Raw genomic sequence first — 14685 nt, forward strand, 5'->3', positions numbered from 1 at the left:
TGCAGCCCTGGGATAAATCCCACTTCGTTATGGTGAATAATCCTTTTAATGTACTGTTGCATCCTATTGGCTAGTATTTTGGTGAGAAATTTTGCATCCATGTTCATCAAGGATATTGGTCTGTAATTCTCCTTTTTGATGGGGTGTTTGTCTGGTTTTGGGATCAAGGTAATGCTGGCCTCATAAAGTGAGTTTGGAAGTTTTCCTTCCATTTCTATTTTTTGGAACAGTTTCAGGAGAATAGGTAGTAATTCTTCTTTCAAAATCTGATAGAATTCCACTGGGAAGCCATCTGGCCCTGGGCTTTTGTTTGTTGGGAGATTTTTGATGACTGCTTCAATTTCCTTAGTGGTTATAGGTCTGTTCAGGTTTTCTATTTCTTCCTGGCTCAATTTCGGAAGTTGGCACATCTCTAGGAATACATCCATTGCTTCCAGGTTATCTAATTTGCTGGCATAGAGTTGCTCATAATATGTTCTTATAATTGTTTGTATTTCTTTGGTGTTGGTTGTGATCTCTCCTCTTTCATTCATGATTTTGTTGATTTGGGTCATTTCTCTTTTCTTTGTGATAAGTCTGGCCAGGGGTTTATCAATCTTGTTAATTCTTTCAAAGAACCAGCTCCTAGTTTTGGTGATCTGTTCTACTGTTCTTTTGGTTTCTATTTCATTGATTTCTGCTCTGATCTTTATGATTTCTCTTCTCCTGCTGAGTTTAGGTTTTATTGCTCTTTTTTCTCCAGCTCCTTTAGGTGTAGGGTTAGGTTGTGTATTTGAGACCTTTCTTGTTTCCTGAGAAAGGCTTGTAATTGCTATATACTTTCCTCTCAGGACTGCCTTTGCTGCATCCCAAAGATTTTGGACAGTTGTGTTTTCATTTTCATTGGTTTCCTTGAATTTTTTAACTTCTTCTTTAATTTCCTGGTTGACCCATTCATTCTTTAGTAGGATGCTCTTTAGCTTCCATGTATTTGAGTTCTTTCCGAGTTTCCTCTTCTGAATGAGTTCTAGTTTCAAAGCATTGTGGTCTGAAAATATGCAGAGAATGATCCCAATCTTTTGGTACCGGTTGAGACCTGATTTGTGACCTAGGATGTGATCAATTCTGGAGAATGTTCCATGGGCACTAGAGAAGAATGTGTATTCCGTTGCTTTGGGATGGAATGTTCTGAATATGTCTGTAAAGTCCATTTAGTCCAGTGTTTCATTTAAAGTCTTTATTTCCTTGTTGATCTTTTGCTTAGATGATCTGTCCATTTCAGTCAGGGGGTGTTAAAGTCCCCCACTAGTATTGTATTGTTGTCAATGTGTTTCTTTGCTTTTGTTATTAATTGCCTTATATAATTGGCAGCTCCCATTTTCGGGGCATAGATATTTACAATTGTTAGATCTTCTTGTTGGATAGACCCTTTAAGTAGGATATAGTGTTTTTCCTCATCTCTTATTACAGTCTTTGTTTTAAAATCTAATTTGTCTGATATAAGGATTGCCACCCCAGCTTTCTTTTGGTGTCCATTAGCATGGTAAATGGTTTTCCACCCCCTCACTTTCAATGTGGGGGTGTCTTTGGGTCTAAAATGAGTCTCTTGCAGACAGCATATCGATGGGGCTTGTTTAATAATCCAACCGATAACCTGTGTCTTTTGAATGGGGCATTTAGCCCATTTACATTCAGGGTAACTATGGAAAGATATGAATTTAGTGTCATTGTATTGCCTGTAAGTGACTGTTACTGTATATTGTCTGTGTTCCTTTCTGGTCTATGCTGCTTGTAGGCTCTCTCTTTGCTTAGAGGACCCCTTTCAATATTTCTTATAGGGTTGGTTTCGTTTTTGCAAATTCCTTTAGTGTTTGTTTGTCCTGGAAGCTTTTTATCTCTCCTTCAATTTTCATGACAGCCTAGCCTGATATAGTATTCTTGGCTGCATATTTTTCTCGTTTAGTGCTCTGAAGATATCATGCCAGTCCTTTCTGGCCTTCCAAGTCTCTGTGGATAGGTCTGTTGCCGATCTAATGTTTCTACCATTTTAGGTTACATATCTCTTCTCCTGAGCTGCTTTCAGGATTTTGTCTTTGCCTTGAGACTGGTAAGTTTTACCATTAGGTGTCAGGGTGTTGACCTATTTTTACTGATTTTGAGAGGGGTTCTCTGTGCCTGCTGGATTTTGATGCCTGTTTCCTTCCTCACATTAGGGAAGTTCTCTGCTATAATTTGCTCCAATATACCTTCTGCCCCCCTCTCTCTTTCTTCTTCTACTGGGATCCCAATTATTCTAATATTGTTTTGTCCTATCGTATCACTTATCTCTCGAATTCTGCCCTCGTGATCCTGTAGTTGTTTCTCTCTCTTTTTCTCAGCCTCTTTATTTTCCATCATTTGATCTTCTATATCGCTGATTCTCTCTTCTGCGTCATTCATCCTAGCAGTTAGTGCCCCCATTTTTTATTGCACCTCATTAATAGCCTTTTTGATTTCGATTTGGTTAGATTTTAGTTCTTTTATTTCTCCAGAAAGGGTTTCTCTAATAACTTCCACGCTTTTTTCAAGCCCAGCTAGTATCTTTAAAGTCATGATTCTGAACTCTAGGTCTGACATCATACTAATGTCCACATTGAGTAGGTCCCTGGCAGAAGGTACTACCTCTTGATCTTTTTGCTGAGGCGATTTTTTTCGTCTTGTCATTTTGTCCAGAGGAGAATAGATGAATGAGAGAACAAAATGCTAACAGGTTAACAACGTCCCCAGCAAATATACTCTATACAAATCAGAAAAGACCTGGAACCAGGGGAAAAGAAAGGGAAAGAAAGAAAAAAGAAAGAGAAAAAAAGAAAGAAAAAGATAAATATAAAAACAAACAAAACAGAACAAAAAAAAACCAGAATATGATCAAATATGATCAAGCTAGTGCATAGATCAGTGCCACACACTAGAATTTGGGCGTATTTTGGCCTGTTAGAAGAAAGTGCTTCCTAAAATTTTAAAGGAAGAAAGTCATATATGTAGAAAATAAGGGTTGATACAATGAAGGGATGGAAGATGACTGTAAAGATGAACATTATAAAAGATTTTATAAAAGGAATTGATAAGATAAGATGTTTGAAAAAAGAAAGAAGAAGATTTAAAAAAAAAAAGGGAGAGAATGTGATCAGGCAGGAGACTAGAACAAAGCCATACACTAGTGATTTAGGGTATATTTTTATCTGTTAGAAGAAACTGTATCTCAAAATTTTAAAGAGAGAACAACCTATATATGTATGCCAAAAATATGGGTAACTACTCTGAAGGGATAAAATATGACACTATAAATGAAAAATAAAAAATGTTTTTTTAACAAAAAGGGATTGATAAGATGGTTGAAAAAGGGAAAAAGAAAAATTTAAAAAAAAAAGTTAAAAAAATTTCACTTTGAAAAACTAATGAATCATGGTAATAAAGCCATGAATTCTATGTGCAGGATTCCCCTAGCGCTGGAGTTCTCCCCTTCTCCTTGATCGGTAAACTTGGTCTTGGCTTGCTTGCTGTTTGTGCTGATCTTCCGGGGGAGGGCCCTGTTGCCGTGGTTCCCTATTGTCTTTGCCATAGGTGGAATTGCCCTGCCCTTCTCGGTCCGGGTTAAGCCAGCTGCTCGGGTTTGCTCTCAGGAGCTTTTGTTCCCTGCAAGCTCTCGGTACAGCTTTGGAGGACCAGGGTGAAAATGGTGGCCTCCCAATCTCTGCCCGGAGGAGCCGAGAACTTGGGGCCCCACTCCTCAGTGCGCCTCCAGAGAAAAGCAGTCAATCACTCCCGTGTCCCCGGTCTCCGGCCGCACTCCCTGCTCACCCAGCCTGTGACCGAGCATTTCTATCTCTGGCACCCGACCCCACGTGGAGTCTCCAAACCCAGCAGATCCCTGTGGTGCGCTCCCGTGTCGCTCCTCCCGGGGGATGAAGGGGAGTCTCCCTGATCTGCCACTTGTTGGGTGTCTGCTGGAGGAGCATTGGCCCAACTGTCACCGATCACAGTTTATGGCAACCCCGAGCTGAGAGCCCCTGCCTCGGCTCCGTCTCTGCAGCCCATTCCCCACTCTGATACCCAGGAGCTCTGCTGCACTTAGGCATCCCCAGTCTTTTTGTGACCCCGAGGGTCCTGAGACCACACTGTCCCACGAGGGTTCCACCCCCAGCTTAGCCACTGGAGTGATGTCCCTCAGCGGAGCCGACTTCTAAAAGTTCTGATTTTGTGCTCCAGGGCTCTAGCACTTGCCAGAAGCGGCTGACGGAGGCCCCCTCCCCCGCCATCTATCCTCCCGAATATCGCCTCGGATTCATTTCTCCGCACGTCCTACCTTCCAGTAAGTGGTCGTTTCTCTGTTCAGAGAGTTGTTGCTACTCTCTTCTTCGATCTCCTGTTGAGTTCGTAGGTGTTCAGAATGGTTTGATCGCTATTCAGCTGAATTCCTGAGACCGGCCGAAATCCAGGTCTCCTACTCCTCCGCCATCTTGCTCTGCCCCCCTATTAAATCATGTTTTGAAGAACATGGTTTATGTGTCATGGTAATAATATAGGGAAATGCATTATTAATATTAGAGTTGTTTTAAAAACACATTTGGACAGTACTAAGTGCACAGACTAGCAACATGAAAAGGTGAAATAGGAACCCAATCCAAAGTGGGGTGTGTTGCTCTGTCATGGTGGAGCTCCCCATCACCATCAGTCCCTAAGCTGAGGAAGGACAGCATCTCCTGGACCCTGGTGAGAGGATCCCTGAATTGAAGGAAGGGTGAACTGGGCAGCCTCCACAGCACCTTTAATTCTGATGTTCCTTCCATTAACAAAAGGAAGGAGGGAGGAAAGCAGAGTTAAAGGAGTTACAGGTCAGTGTCATGAAGGAAGATCCTGTCACTGGGGAGGATCTGGGAAAGCTCCGAGTCTCAGGAGAGGAAAGTGTGCGGAGACGGAGCAGGGGAGAGGAGCTGTGTGATGGGGTTCCACTGTCTATGCTGCCACATGTCCCCGCAAGCAGCAGACAGGAGCACAGAGGAGAGGAGAGTCTCCCTGAGGAGCCACAGAGAGAGGGGCCTGGATCCTGGGCAGGGCAAGGATACCGGGATGTAGCCATCTCTGGGGGTCGCGACCCTTTCCCTGAAGAGGGCAGGACCCAGCCCAGTGAGCTGCATACCTGGCTCTGCCGGAGCCTCCCCCGGAGTAAAGGTATTTCCTGCACACACAAAGTGAGCAGAGCAAGTTCCTGCCACAGCCTCCCTGCTGATGAGGGGACAATGACGGGGAATGGACAGTTAAAGGCAAGGAACTTACATTCAGTGAGTCCTTCTAGGGACCCTGACCTGGGAACATCCCCTCTAGACACAGGACACAGATTTTGCTAACATCCTATACTGATGGGGAAGCTGGTCTCAAAGAAGCTGCATGAGGTGCCCCAAGGTCACACACTAAGTGGCAGAATCCGGATCTGCTCTTTATCTTGTGACTCTGCATGCCAGCCTCTGGTACCCTGTGCTGTAGAGGACAGAAAGGCTGGGCAGAGCTGACACTTGCTCTCAAATAGCTTCCTATTGACCAACTGGTTGTCCATTCTGATCCAGGGCTCTCCCACTGATGGTCAGACAGATGCCACCCTGGGCTTCCATCGGTGCCTGCCTGGCCCCAGTGTTCTTCCTGTGACCTGTTCATTCAATGCCCCCAACATCAATCTGACACTGTGCCTGCTCTGTCAGCACAAAATATGATACTTATCAGCTTCTTGAGTACACAGGCTCCCTTCAACCTCAGCCCCTACTCCTCATCTCTGAATATTCTCGGTTGCTCTTCCTTCTGCCTAGAACACTGTTCCACCACCAACCCCCATCCCTCTTCCTTCACTTAAGTCCTGTGCATCCCTGAGGTCTCAACATAAACATCCCTGAGATGATTTCTCACCCTTTTCCAGCTTGCTGAGTGTTCTGATATTAAACTCCACTGCCCATATTTTAACACCACTCTAACTTACAACACTACTTCATTAAATCCAGCCTCACCACCAAAATGAAAGCATCAAGAAATCAGGGCCACTGTGTATTCACTTTGTATGATTCCCGAGTGCCTAAGATAATGTCCAGCACCAAAGAGATGTTTATAAACACACATTGCCTGGGTGAATGCAGGCACGAACACTGCAAGATGCATAATTCAGTTCCTCCATTTTACCTCCAGAAAACTGAGGCCCACATCGTGAGGAGAAACCAAAAGGTAGTTTCCCTGAATTCATGTGTAGGTGGAGGGCGGGGATCTACCCACTGACCTATATTAAATAAGTCCGGAACCTTGTATTTGGATGGGGTGGCTAGGTGATAGACACTGGGGAGGGTATGTGCTATGGTGAGCGCTGTGAATTGTGTAAGACTGTTGAATCACAGACCTATACCTCTGAAACAAATAATACATTATATGTTAAAAAAAGAAAAAAGAAAGAAAAAGAAGAAGATAGCAGGAGGGGAAAAATGAAGGGGGGAAATCGGAGGGGGAGACGAACCATGAGAGACGATGGACTCTGAAAACCCATTCCTCCACCCCCCTCCCTTCTAACATCATTAGTTCTTGATGTAGTGTTCCATGATTCATTGTTTGCGTATAACATCCAGTGCTCCATTCAGAGCGTGCCCTCTTTAATACCCATCACCAGGGTAACCCATCCTCCCGCCCCCTCCCCTCTAGAACTCTCAGTTTGTTTTTCAGAGTCCATCGTCTTTCAAGGCTTGTCTTCCCCTCCGATTTCCCCCTTCATTCTTCCCCTCCTCCTATCTTTTCTTCTTTTTTTTCTTAACATATATTGCATTATTTGTTTCAGAGGTACAGATCTGTGATTCAACAGTCTTGCACAATTCACAGCACTCACCATAGCACATACCCCCCCTTGTCATTGCAAATGGCAAGATCTCATTCCTTTTGATAGCTACATAATATTCCATTGTATATATACATACCACTTCTTCTTTATCCATTCATCTGTTGATGGACATCTTGGCTCTTTCCACAGTTTGGCTATTGTGGAACACATGAAAAAGTGCTCAACATCGCTCGGCATCAGGGAAATCCAAATCAAAATCTCAATGAGATACCACCTCACACCAATCAGAATGGCTAAAATTAACAAGTCAGGAAATGACAGATGTTGGCGGGGATGCGGAGAAAGGGGAACCCTCCTACACTTTTGGTGCGAATGCAAGCTGGAGTAACCACTCTGGAAAACAGTAGGGAGGTTCCTCAAAAAGTTGAAAACAGAGCTACCATACGATCCAGCAATTGCTCTGCTGGGTATTTACCCCAAAGATACAAATGTAGGGACCCGAAGGGGTATGTGCACCCCAATGTTTATAGCAGCAATGTCCACAATATCTAAATTGTGGAAAGAGCTAAGATGTCCATCGACAGATGAATGGATAAAGAAGATGTGGTATATATATATAGCATGGAATATTATGCAGCCATCAAAAAATGAGATCTTGCCATTTGTAAAGACGTGGATGGAACTGGAGGGTATTATGCTGAGTGAAATAAGTCAATCAGACAAAGACATGTATCATATGACCTCACTGATATGAGGAATTCTCAACCTCAGGAAACAAACTGAGGGTTGCTGGAGTAGGGGTGGGTTGGGAGGGATGGGGTGTCAAGGTGATAGACATTGGGGAGGGTATGTGCTATGGTGAGCGCTGTGAATTGTGGAAGACTGTTGAATCACATATCTGTACCTCTGAAACAAATAAGGCAATATATGTTTAGAAAAAGAAGAAGAAGAAGAAGATAGCAGGAGGGGAAGAATGAAGGGGGGGAAATCGGAGGGGGAGATGAACCATGAGAGACGATGGACTCTGAAAAACAAACTGAGCGTTCTAGAGGGGAGGGGGTGGGGGAATGGGTTAGCCTGGTGAAGGGTATTAAAGAGGGCACGTTCTGCATGGAGCAATGGGTGTTATGCACAAACAATGAATCATGGAACACTATATCAAAAACTAATGATGTAATGTATGGTGATTAACATAACAATAAAAAATGGATAAAAAAATTCATCCCCCCCTAAAAAGAACTAATGATGTAATGTATGGTGATATAACAATAAATAATTTGAAGTAAAAAAATAGTCTGTGTATTACCATGAATACATATAACTACATACATATGTATATTTGATATTTAATGAAGTTATTTACTTTTTCTACACCTGCATTGCATGTTTTGAATTTCTTGTGTAGCATTTATATTTTTTTTCTTCTGTTGGCTATTGTTTCATTTTTTTAGTTGAGTGCCTACTCAAAATTACTGTGATAATACACTGCTATGTGCTTTAGCTGTTACATAAAGGAGCCAGATATGTATCTTGACATCAATTCTGGATTGTACAAGTGTCTTACTTTCCCCACTAGAATCTTCATTCTGCATCATGGTTCCCTTTCTTGAAATTTAGTTGCTCTATAAGACTCTCAGTCTTGAATCTTACACTCTTAGATGATTTCATCTATTTCCATAACTTTACTTATCACTCCACTATGGTCCATGTGCTGTTAATTTTACCCCAAAATTTCATATCTTTCATTCTACTCTTATTTGAATACTTCCATGAAAATGTCCCATAAGAACTCTTGAAAATATGAAATTAGTTTTTCTTCAATGACTCTTGTTCACAATTTTCATTAAATGCATCATTAACTTTTTAGTGAAACCTTAAACCCTATCTCCTTACTACTTTCATAGTAATTACTGTATTCTAAGTTTCTATTTCCATTACCTTTGTGTTTACAGTTGACCATCTAACAACTGGGGGTTAGGGACACCAAGCCCCTACACAGTAAAAAATCTGCAAGTAGCTTCTGATTCCCCCAAAGCTTAGCTATTAATAGCCTACTGTCGACTGGAAGCCTTACCAATAACATAAGTAGTCTATCAACACATATTTTGTATGTTGTATTATATACTGTATTCTTACAATAAAATAAGCTAGAGAAAATAAAATGTTTATTAAGGGAATCACAAGGAAGAGAAAATACATTTATAGTACTGTTTTGTAAAAATTTTGTGTTTAAGTGGACCCGTGCAGTTCAAACGCATGTTTGTTCAAGGGTCAACTGTAGATCCTCTTTCTGTATCTTCACTATTTCTTTAGATTGCTCTGAGCTGTATAATTAAACTCCTGGTCTCATGAGAGACTATGGACTCTGAAAAACAAACTGAGGGTTCTAGAGGGGAAGGGAGTGGAAAGATGGGTTAGCCTGGTGATGGGTATCAAAGAGGGCACGTTCTGTGTGGAGCACTGGGTGTTATACGCAAACAATGAATCATGGAACACTACATCAAAAACTAATCCTGTAATGTATGGTGATTAACATAACATAAAAAAAAACTCCTGGTCTCACCAATCCTCTGCTCCCATACTGCTCTCTGTCTACCCAATTTTAGTTCAACACAAACTCTCATTATTGCTTCATGCAAAGCTTTTATTATCTATCAATCAATCAATCGATCTATCTATCTACATAATACCATAAATACCCCTAGACCCACCATGCAACCTGAAAGTTAGGTCTTTAGTAATAATTCATATCTAACTACATGGTATCCCCAGTTGCATTCTCCTGACTGTCCCTCTTGAATTTCCTCTCATACTGAATCCTATGCTCATCTTTGCTTTGCTTTTGTTTATAATACACTGTTATTGCATATATATCTATTCCCAGAAAATTTATTTTCTTGTTGGTTTAGCTATTTATAGCCTTATAAAAGGGTATCAATAACAATCTTTGTGGATTTACATTTTTAAATTTTACTATTATGTTGCTCAGATTCAGTAAAATTGTAGCATGTATCACCAGGACAGAAAAAGGAATTTCTCTACTGGCTGGAGAGATAACCCAATTACCAAAGACATTTTGTTGCCTTCACACATGAGGGGCAAGAAGGACCGTGTCTAGAACTATGTCTGAATTTTGTATTTCTATGACCAATAATAGAGATGAACAGAAATTACAGCAACCTAATAATAATAATAATTATGATGGTAATAATAATGATGATAATAAAGGCAGTACTATTATGGATTGAGACCCCTCAGGAATGAAAGTTTGGGTCATCTCAGCAGGTGAAGCCCCAGTGGCAGCTGTTTGACAACTCCCCTCAGAGATGTGAGCATCAGACATGTGGTCATTCCTCTTCTGAGCTCCCAGGTTCTGGTGACTCCACCTTTCCCTTTTGTACCTAGGGGAAGTAAGTGACTTCTTCCTGTGGTTAATAATCTTTGGACCTTCACATCCATCTCTTTCTCCTATAGTTTTCTCGGGACAAACATATGTTATCTACTTCCCTCTATTTAAAAAAAAAGTATTATTTTTTTTCTGCCAAGTTTTTATCTAAATCAACTTAGTTAACGTATAGTGTAGTATTGGTTTCAGGAGTAGAATTTAGTGATTCATCACTTACATAGAACACCCAGTGCTCATCACAACAAGTGCCCTCCTTAATGCCCATCACCCAGTTAGCCTATCCTCCCACGCACCTCCCCTGCAGCAGCCCCTGATTTGTTCTCTATAGTTAAGAGTCTCTTATGGTTTGCCTCCCCCTCTTTATTAAATCTTATTTTATTTTTTCTTCCCTTCTCCATGTTCATCTGTTTTGTTTCTTGAATTCCACATATGAGTGAAATCATATGGTATTTGCCTTTCTTTTACTGACTTATTTCACTTAGCATAATACCCTCTATTACTTCCATCCATGTTGTGACAAATGGCAAGTTTCCATTCTTTTTGATGGCTGAGTAATATTCCATTGCATGTATATTCCACATCTTCTTTATCCATTCGTCAGTTAATGGACACTTGCACTCTTTCCAGTTTGGCTATTGGTGATAGTGCTGCTGTAAACATTGGGGTGCATGTACCTTTTCAAATCTGTACTTTTGTATCCTTTGGATAATACCTAGTAGTGCAATTGCTGGAATGTAGGGTAGTTCTATTTTTAACTTTTTGAGGAATCTCCATACAGTTTTCCAGAGTGCACCAGTTTGCATTCCCACCAAAAGTGCAAGAAGGTTCCCTTTTCTCTGCATCCTCTCCAGCATCCGTTGTTTCCTGTGTTTCTACATCCCTGTATTAAATCTTCTTGGTATAAAAATACCAGATGTGATTTGTGTTTCCTTTATGGGCCTGAACTGACCCCAACTGACATACCAGCTATATACTGCAGTCTTTTCCAGACTTAGTCAATCCCTGGATATTGGTATGTGGAGTAATTTAAATTATAGTGTTTAAATTATTGCAGGACAGAGTCAAAGGAAATGGGTGGGACAATGACTTAACATACAGATGCAGTGATTTTTATTTGCATTATAAACATACATGTAGATTCTAATGATTACTGCAGGATACAGTAGAGGAGCTTAACTTCCCTTGTCCAAATTAAACAGAGGAATAATGTGAGACTGTTATAGGGTAGCTGTGTGGTATGGAGTTCTCCTAAGAACCTACATTTTCTTCATTTATACACTCCTTTTTGGCACTTAATATTTCACTATGGGAAATATTTGAAACATCTCATACCATTTGGCCTTCTTGAGCTTACCCATAACAACAAAATTAACATTGTTGTATTTGTTAAACATATTATTTTTTTAAAAGATTTTATTTATTTATTTATTTGATAGAGACACAGCAAGAGAGGGAACGCAAGCAGGGGGAGTGGGAGAGGGGAAGCAAGCTTCCTGCGGAGCAGGGAGCCTGATGCAGGGCTCGATTCCAGGACCCTGGGATCATGACCTGAGCCAAAGGCAGACTCTTACTATTGTAGGATTCATATATTCATTTCATACAGATTTATTAAGTAATTACTATATGTCAGCACTGTCTAAGTACTGACCATACAACAGTGAACAAAACAGATCCCAAATCTTCATACTCTCCTGGGGGAGAGAGAGGCAATACATTTATAGAACATTTTAATTGGCCAGCCTTGAAAATTCCCGACATGAAATACCTCCATTTCCTCCATTTTGGTCAGTCATTCACACAGATTCATATGCATCTGTAATCAAATCCTTTTTGGTTGAAAAGAAGGTAATTGGGATAGTTCTCACCCTTGGTGTTTTAGAGACCCAGAAAGCATTAAATGGTGAATAACGTCATCTTCCAACATCCAAATTCTTCCAATATGGACAACTAGCTGACAATGTGAATTATCTACAGAAAATAATCATTTATATTTTTACTGGCAGTTAAAAGTAGTAGATAATAAAAGAGTTTGCACACTGTTCTAAGATACACTTAATTCACTTTTTGCTAATGTTACCCTGTTTGGAAATCTGATATTTAGGTACAATCACTTACATATTATTAATATTTTGAGAAAGTTTTATAATTTCCTCATGACTGAATCAAATCATAGGTTGTGGGGTTCCTTGGTGGGTATTTTGTGACCCCCTGGATTAATATCTCTGTTTAGGAAATATCACCTACCTGTCAGGGTTGATCATCCAGAATCCAAGTCTCATCTTCCCTGGGCCATACTGGAGAAACAAGGTCACATCATTTTCAACACTGCTCTTTTTTTCTGCATTTATTTGGCACCCGAAGTTTTGTCACTGTAATTTTATTTCATGATGTAATTAATTAAGTCAGAATATTTTTTACTTTAAAATGCAATAACTCAATTAAAGAGCATCATTTTGTTAAGGTTATAGGCAAAATCTTATGCTCTTTAGAAACAGTCTAAGCGATGATACAGTGAGAACAAAAATCTCTGCCCAGGTCATTTCCTTTAAAGATTTTATTGGATAGGTATATAAAGTCTAGTCTGATTATGTCTATCATTATGAAATTACAGTTCAGAGAGTGATATTTTCATTTGTCCATGCCATTTTCCAACATGAATCATTGGGGACACTTTATATCACCAAGACTGTGAGAGGTACAGTGATGTTTTAAGACAGTTCTTGCCCTCAGAGGCTTGTAAGCATAGTAGGGGTAATTAGCATAATAGTAAAAAATCAGACATTTGAATAGTGATTTATAGCCTTTAAATCATGAACTATTGTGATCCTCACACCCTGTGACAATAGTGGGGCAGAATTCTTATTCCTAATATGTTGATGTAGAAGCAGAACTTTCGACTGTCTCAATTTTGTTCTCATTATCAGTAGCTTATCTAGGATATGAACCCAATATTCCTGTGCTGCCAAAAGGATAATAATCTATACAAAGTGATAGTTTCATAAGAGGTATCATAAGATTTCAGAGAAGAGGAATTACTAGCTAAGAAGAACAAAGTTGATTGTTGGTGGAGGAGGACATTGGAGCTGGATTTTCAAGTGTATCATAATTGGTGACTCCAATTGACTCTCCAATATGACCTCACATTGGTTATGAGGAGAGTCTTTTGCTGAAGAGTTTCCCCAGGGCAGCCTTCATGTCTCGGTTTCTCAGGCTGTAGATGAAAGGATTTAACATTGGGGTCACTGTCATATACATCACAGTTATCACTGCATCCTTTAGGCTGTAACTAGACAGAGGCCGGAAATACATGCCCATGACTGTCCCATAATACAGAGAAACAACTGTGAGGTGAGAACCACAGGTAGAGAAGGCTTTGAGCACACCCTTGGTGGATGGAACCCGTAAGACTGTGGAAAAGACATGAATATAGGAGATGATGATGCATAGTAATGGCACAGAGAAAACACCAACGCCTAGGTACATCATCTTCACATTAAAGTAGGTGTCAGAACAGGACAGCTTGAGTAAAGAGGTAATGTCACAGTAGAAGTTGGCTACTTCCTTGTTGCCACAGAAGGACAGACTAGCTGTGAGCAGAGTGTGGGGGAGGGCATTGGCATTTCCCACCACCCAAGACCCAATAACTAGGAGGACACAAGTCCGTGGCCTTATAATTGTTGTGTAATGAAGTGGGCGGCTGATGGCCACAGCACGATCATATGCCATTGCAGCCAGCATATAGCTATCTGTGTTACCCAAGGCAATCATAAAATACAACTGTGTTAGGCATCCTCCAAAGGAGATAACTTTGCTGTGCAAGAGGTGGTTGGCCAGCATTTTAGGGATGGTTACAGAGGAGAAGAGGATGTCAACAAAGGAGAGATTGGCAAGGAAAAAATACATGGGGTTTTGAAGGCGAATGTCAGAGCGAATGGCCAAGATGATGAGCAGATTTCCAATCAGTGTGATGGGATAAATGAATAGGAAGAGGATGAAGAAGAAGTCTTCCTGGTCCTGCTGACCAGTAACTCCCAGGAGGATGAACTCCAGGGTAGAGGATTGGTTGTCTTCCCTCATGGCTCCTTTGTTAAAAAAGGGGGAGAAGAATCCAGAAATATTAGTGGAGTTACTGTAATGATCTTCCTTATCCATCAGTTTTGGTTCAAGTGACCAGCAATCTCTATGAAGCATTTACCTGAATCCAGAGATAGCCAACATTTTGGGCAATTATCCTTGTTGTTCAGTGGGCCTGATCAACAATTAGCCCTTGACACTCATGTCTAAGAAGTGAGCAATCTGTGAATCAAAGATGTCCATCCTCCTCCATCCCAGAACCATCCCTCAAACACCTAGGATTTAATCAATTAAGTTCTTTTTATATTACATGCGCTAGATACTTTGCTAGGCTTATGGAAAAAATATGCACAAAATACAATGTTTAATCCACTTATTCAAC

The 14685-nt window shown here is 40.7% G+C and overlaps 1 protein-coding gene across 1 annotated transcript; it reads right to left on the bottom strand.

Annotated features, from left to right (window-relative positions):
* Positions 1-13376: 13376 nt before the first annotated feature.
* On the bottom strand, positions 13377-14420 carry LOC113936872 (olfactory receptor 1A1). Its single transcript, XM_027620383.1, has one exon. It carries the CDS (start codon positions 14418-14420, stop codon positions 13377-13379), a length of 1044 nt encoding a protein of 347 aa, XP_027476184.1.
* Positions 14421-14685: the final 265 nt, after the last annotated feature.

This window comes from Zalophus californianus, chromosome 16 (assembly GCF_009762305.2).
Source record: "Zalophus californianus isolate mZalCal1 chromosome 16, mZalCal1.pri.v2, whole genome shotgun sequence".
Classification (NCBI taxonomy): Eukaryota; Metazoa; Chordata; class Mammalia; order Carnivora; family Otariidae; genus Zalophus; species Zalophus californianus.

Coding starts and splice junctions, on each gene's coding strand:
- LOC113936872 (XM_027620383.1), bottom strand. CDS start 14,420: ATGCTTCATAGAGATTGCTGGTCACTTGAACCAAAACTGATGGATAAG.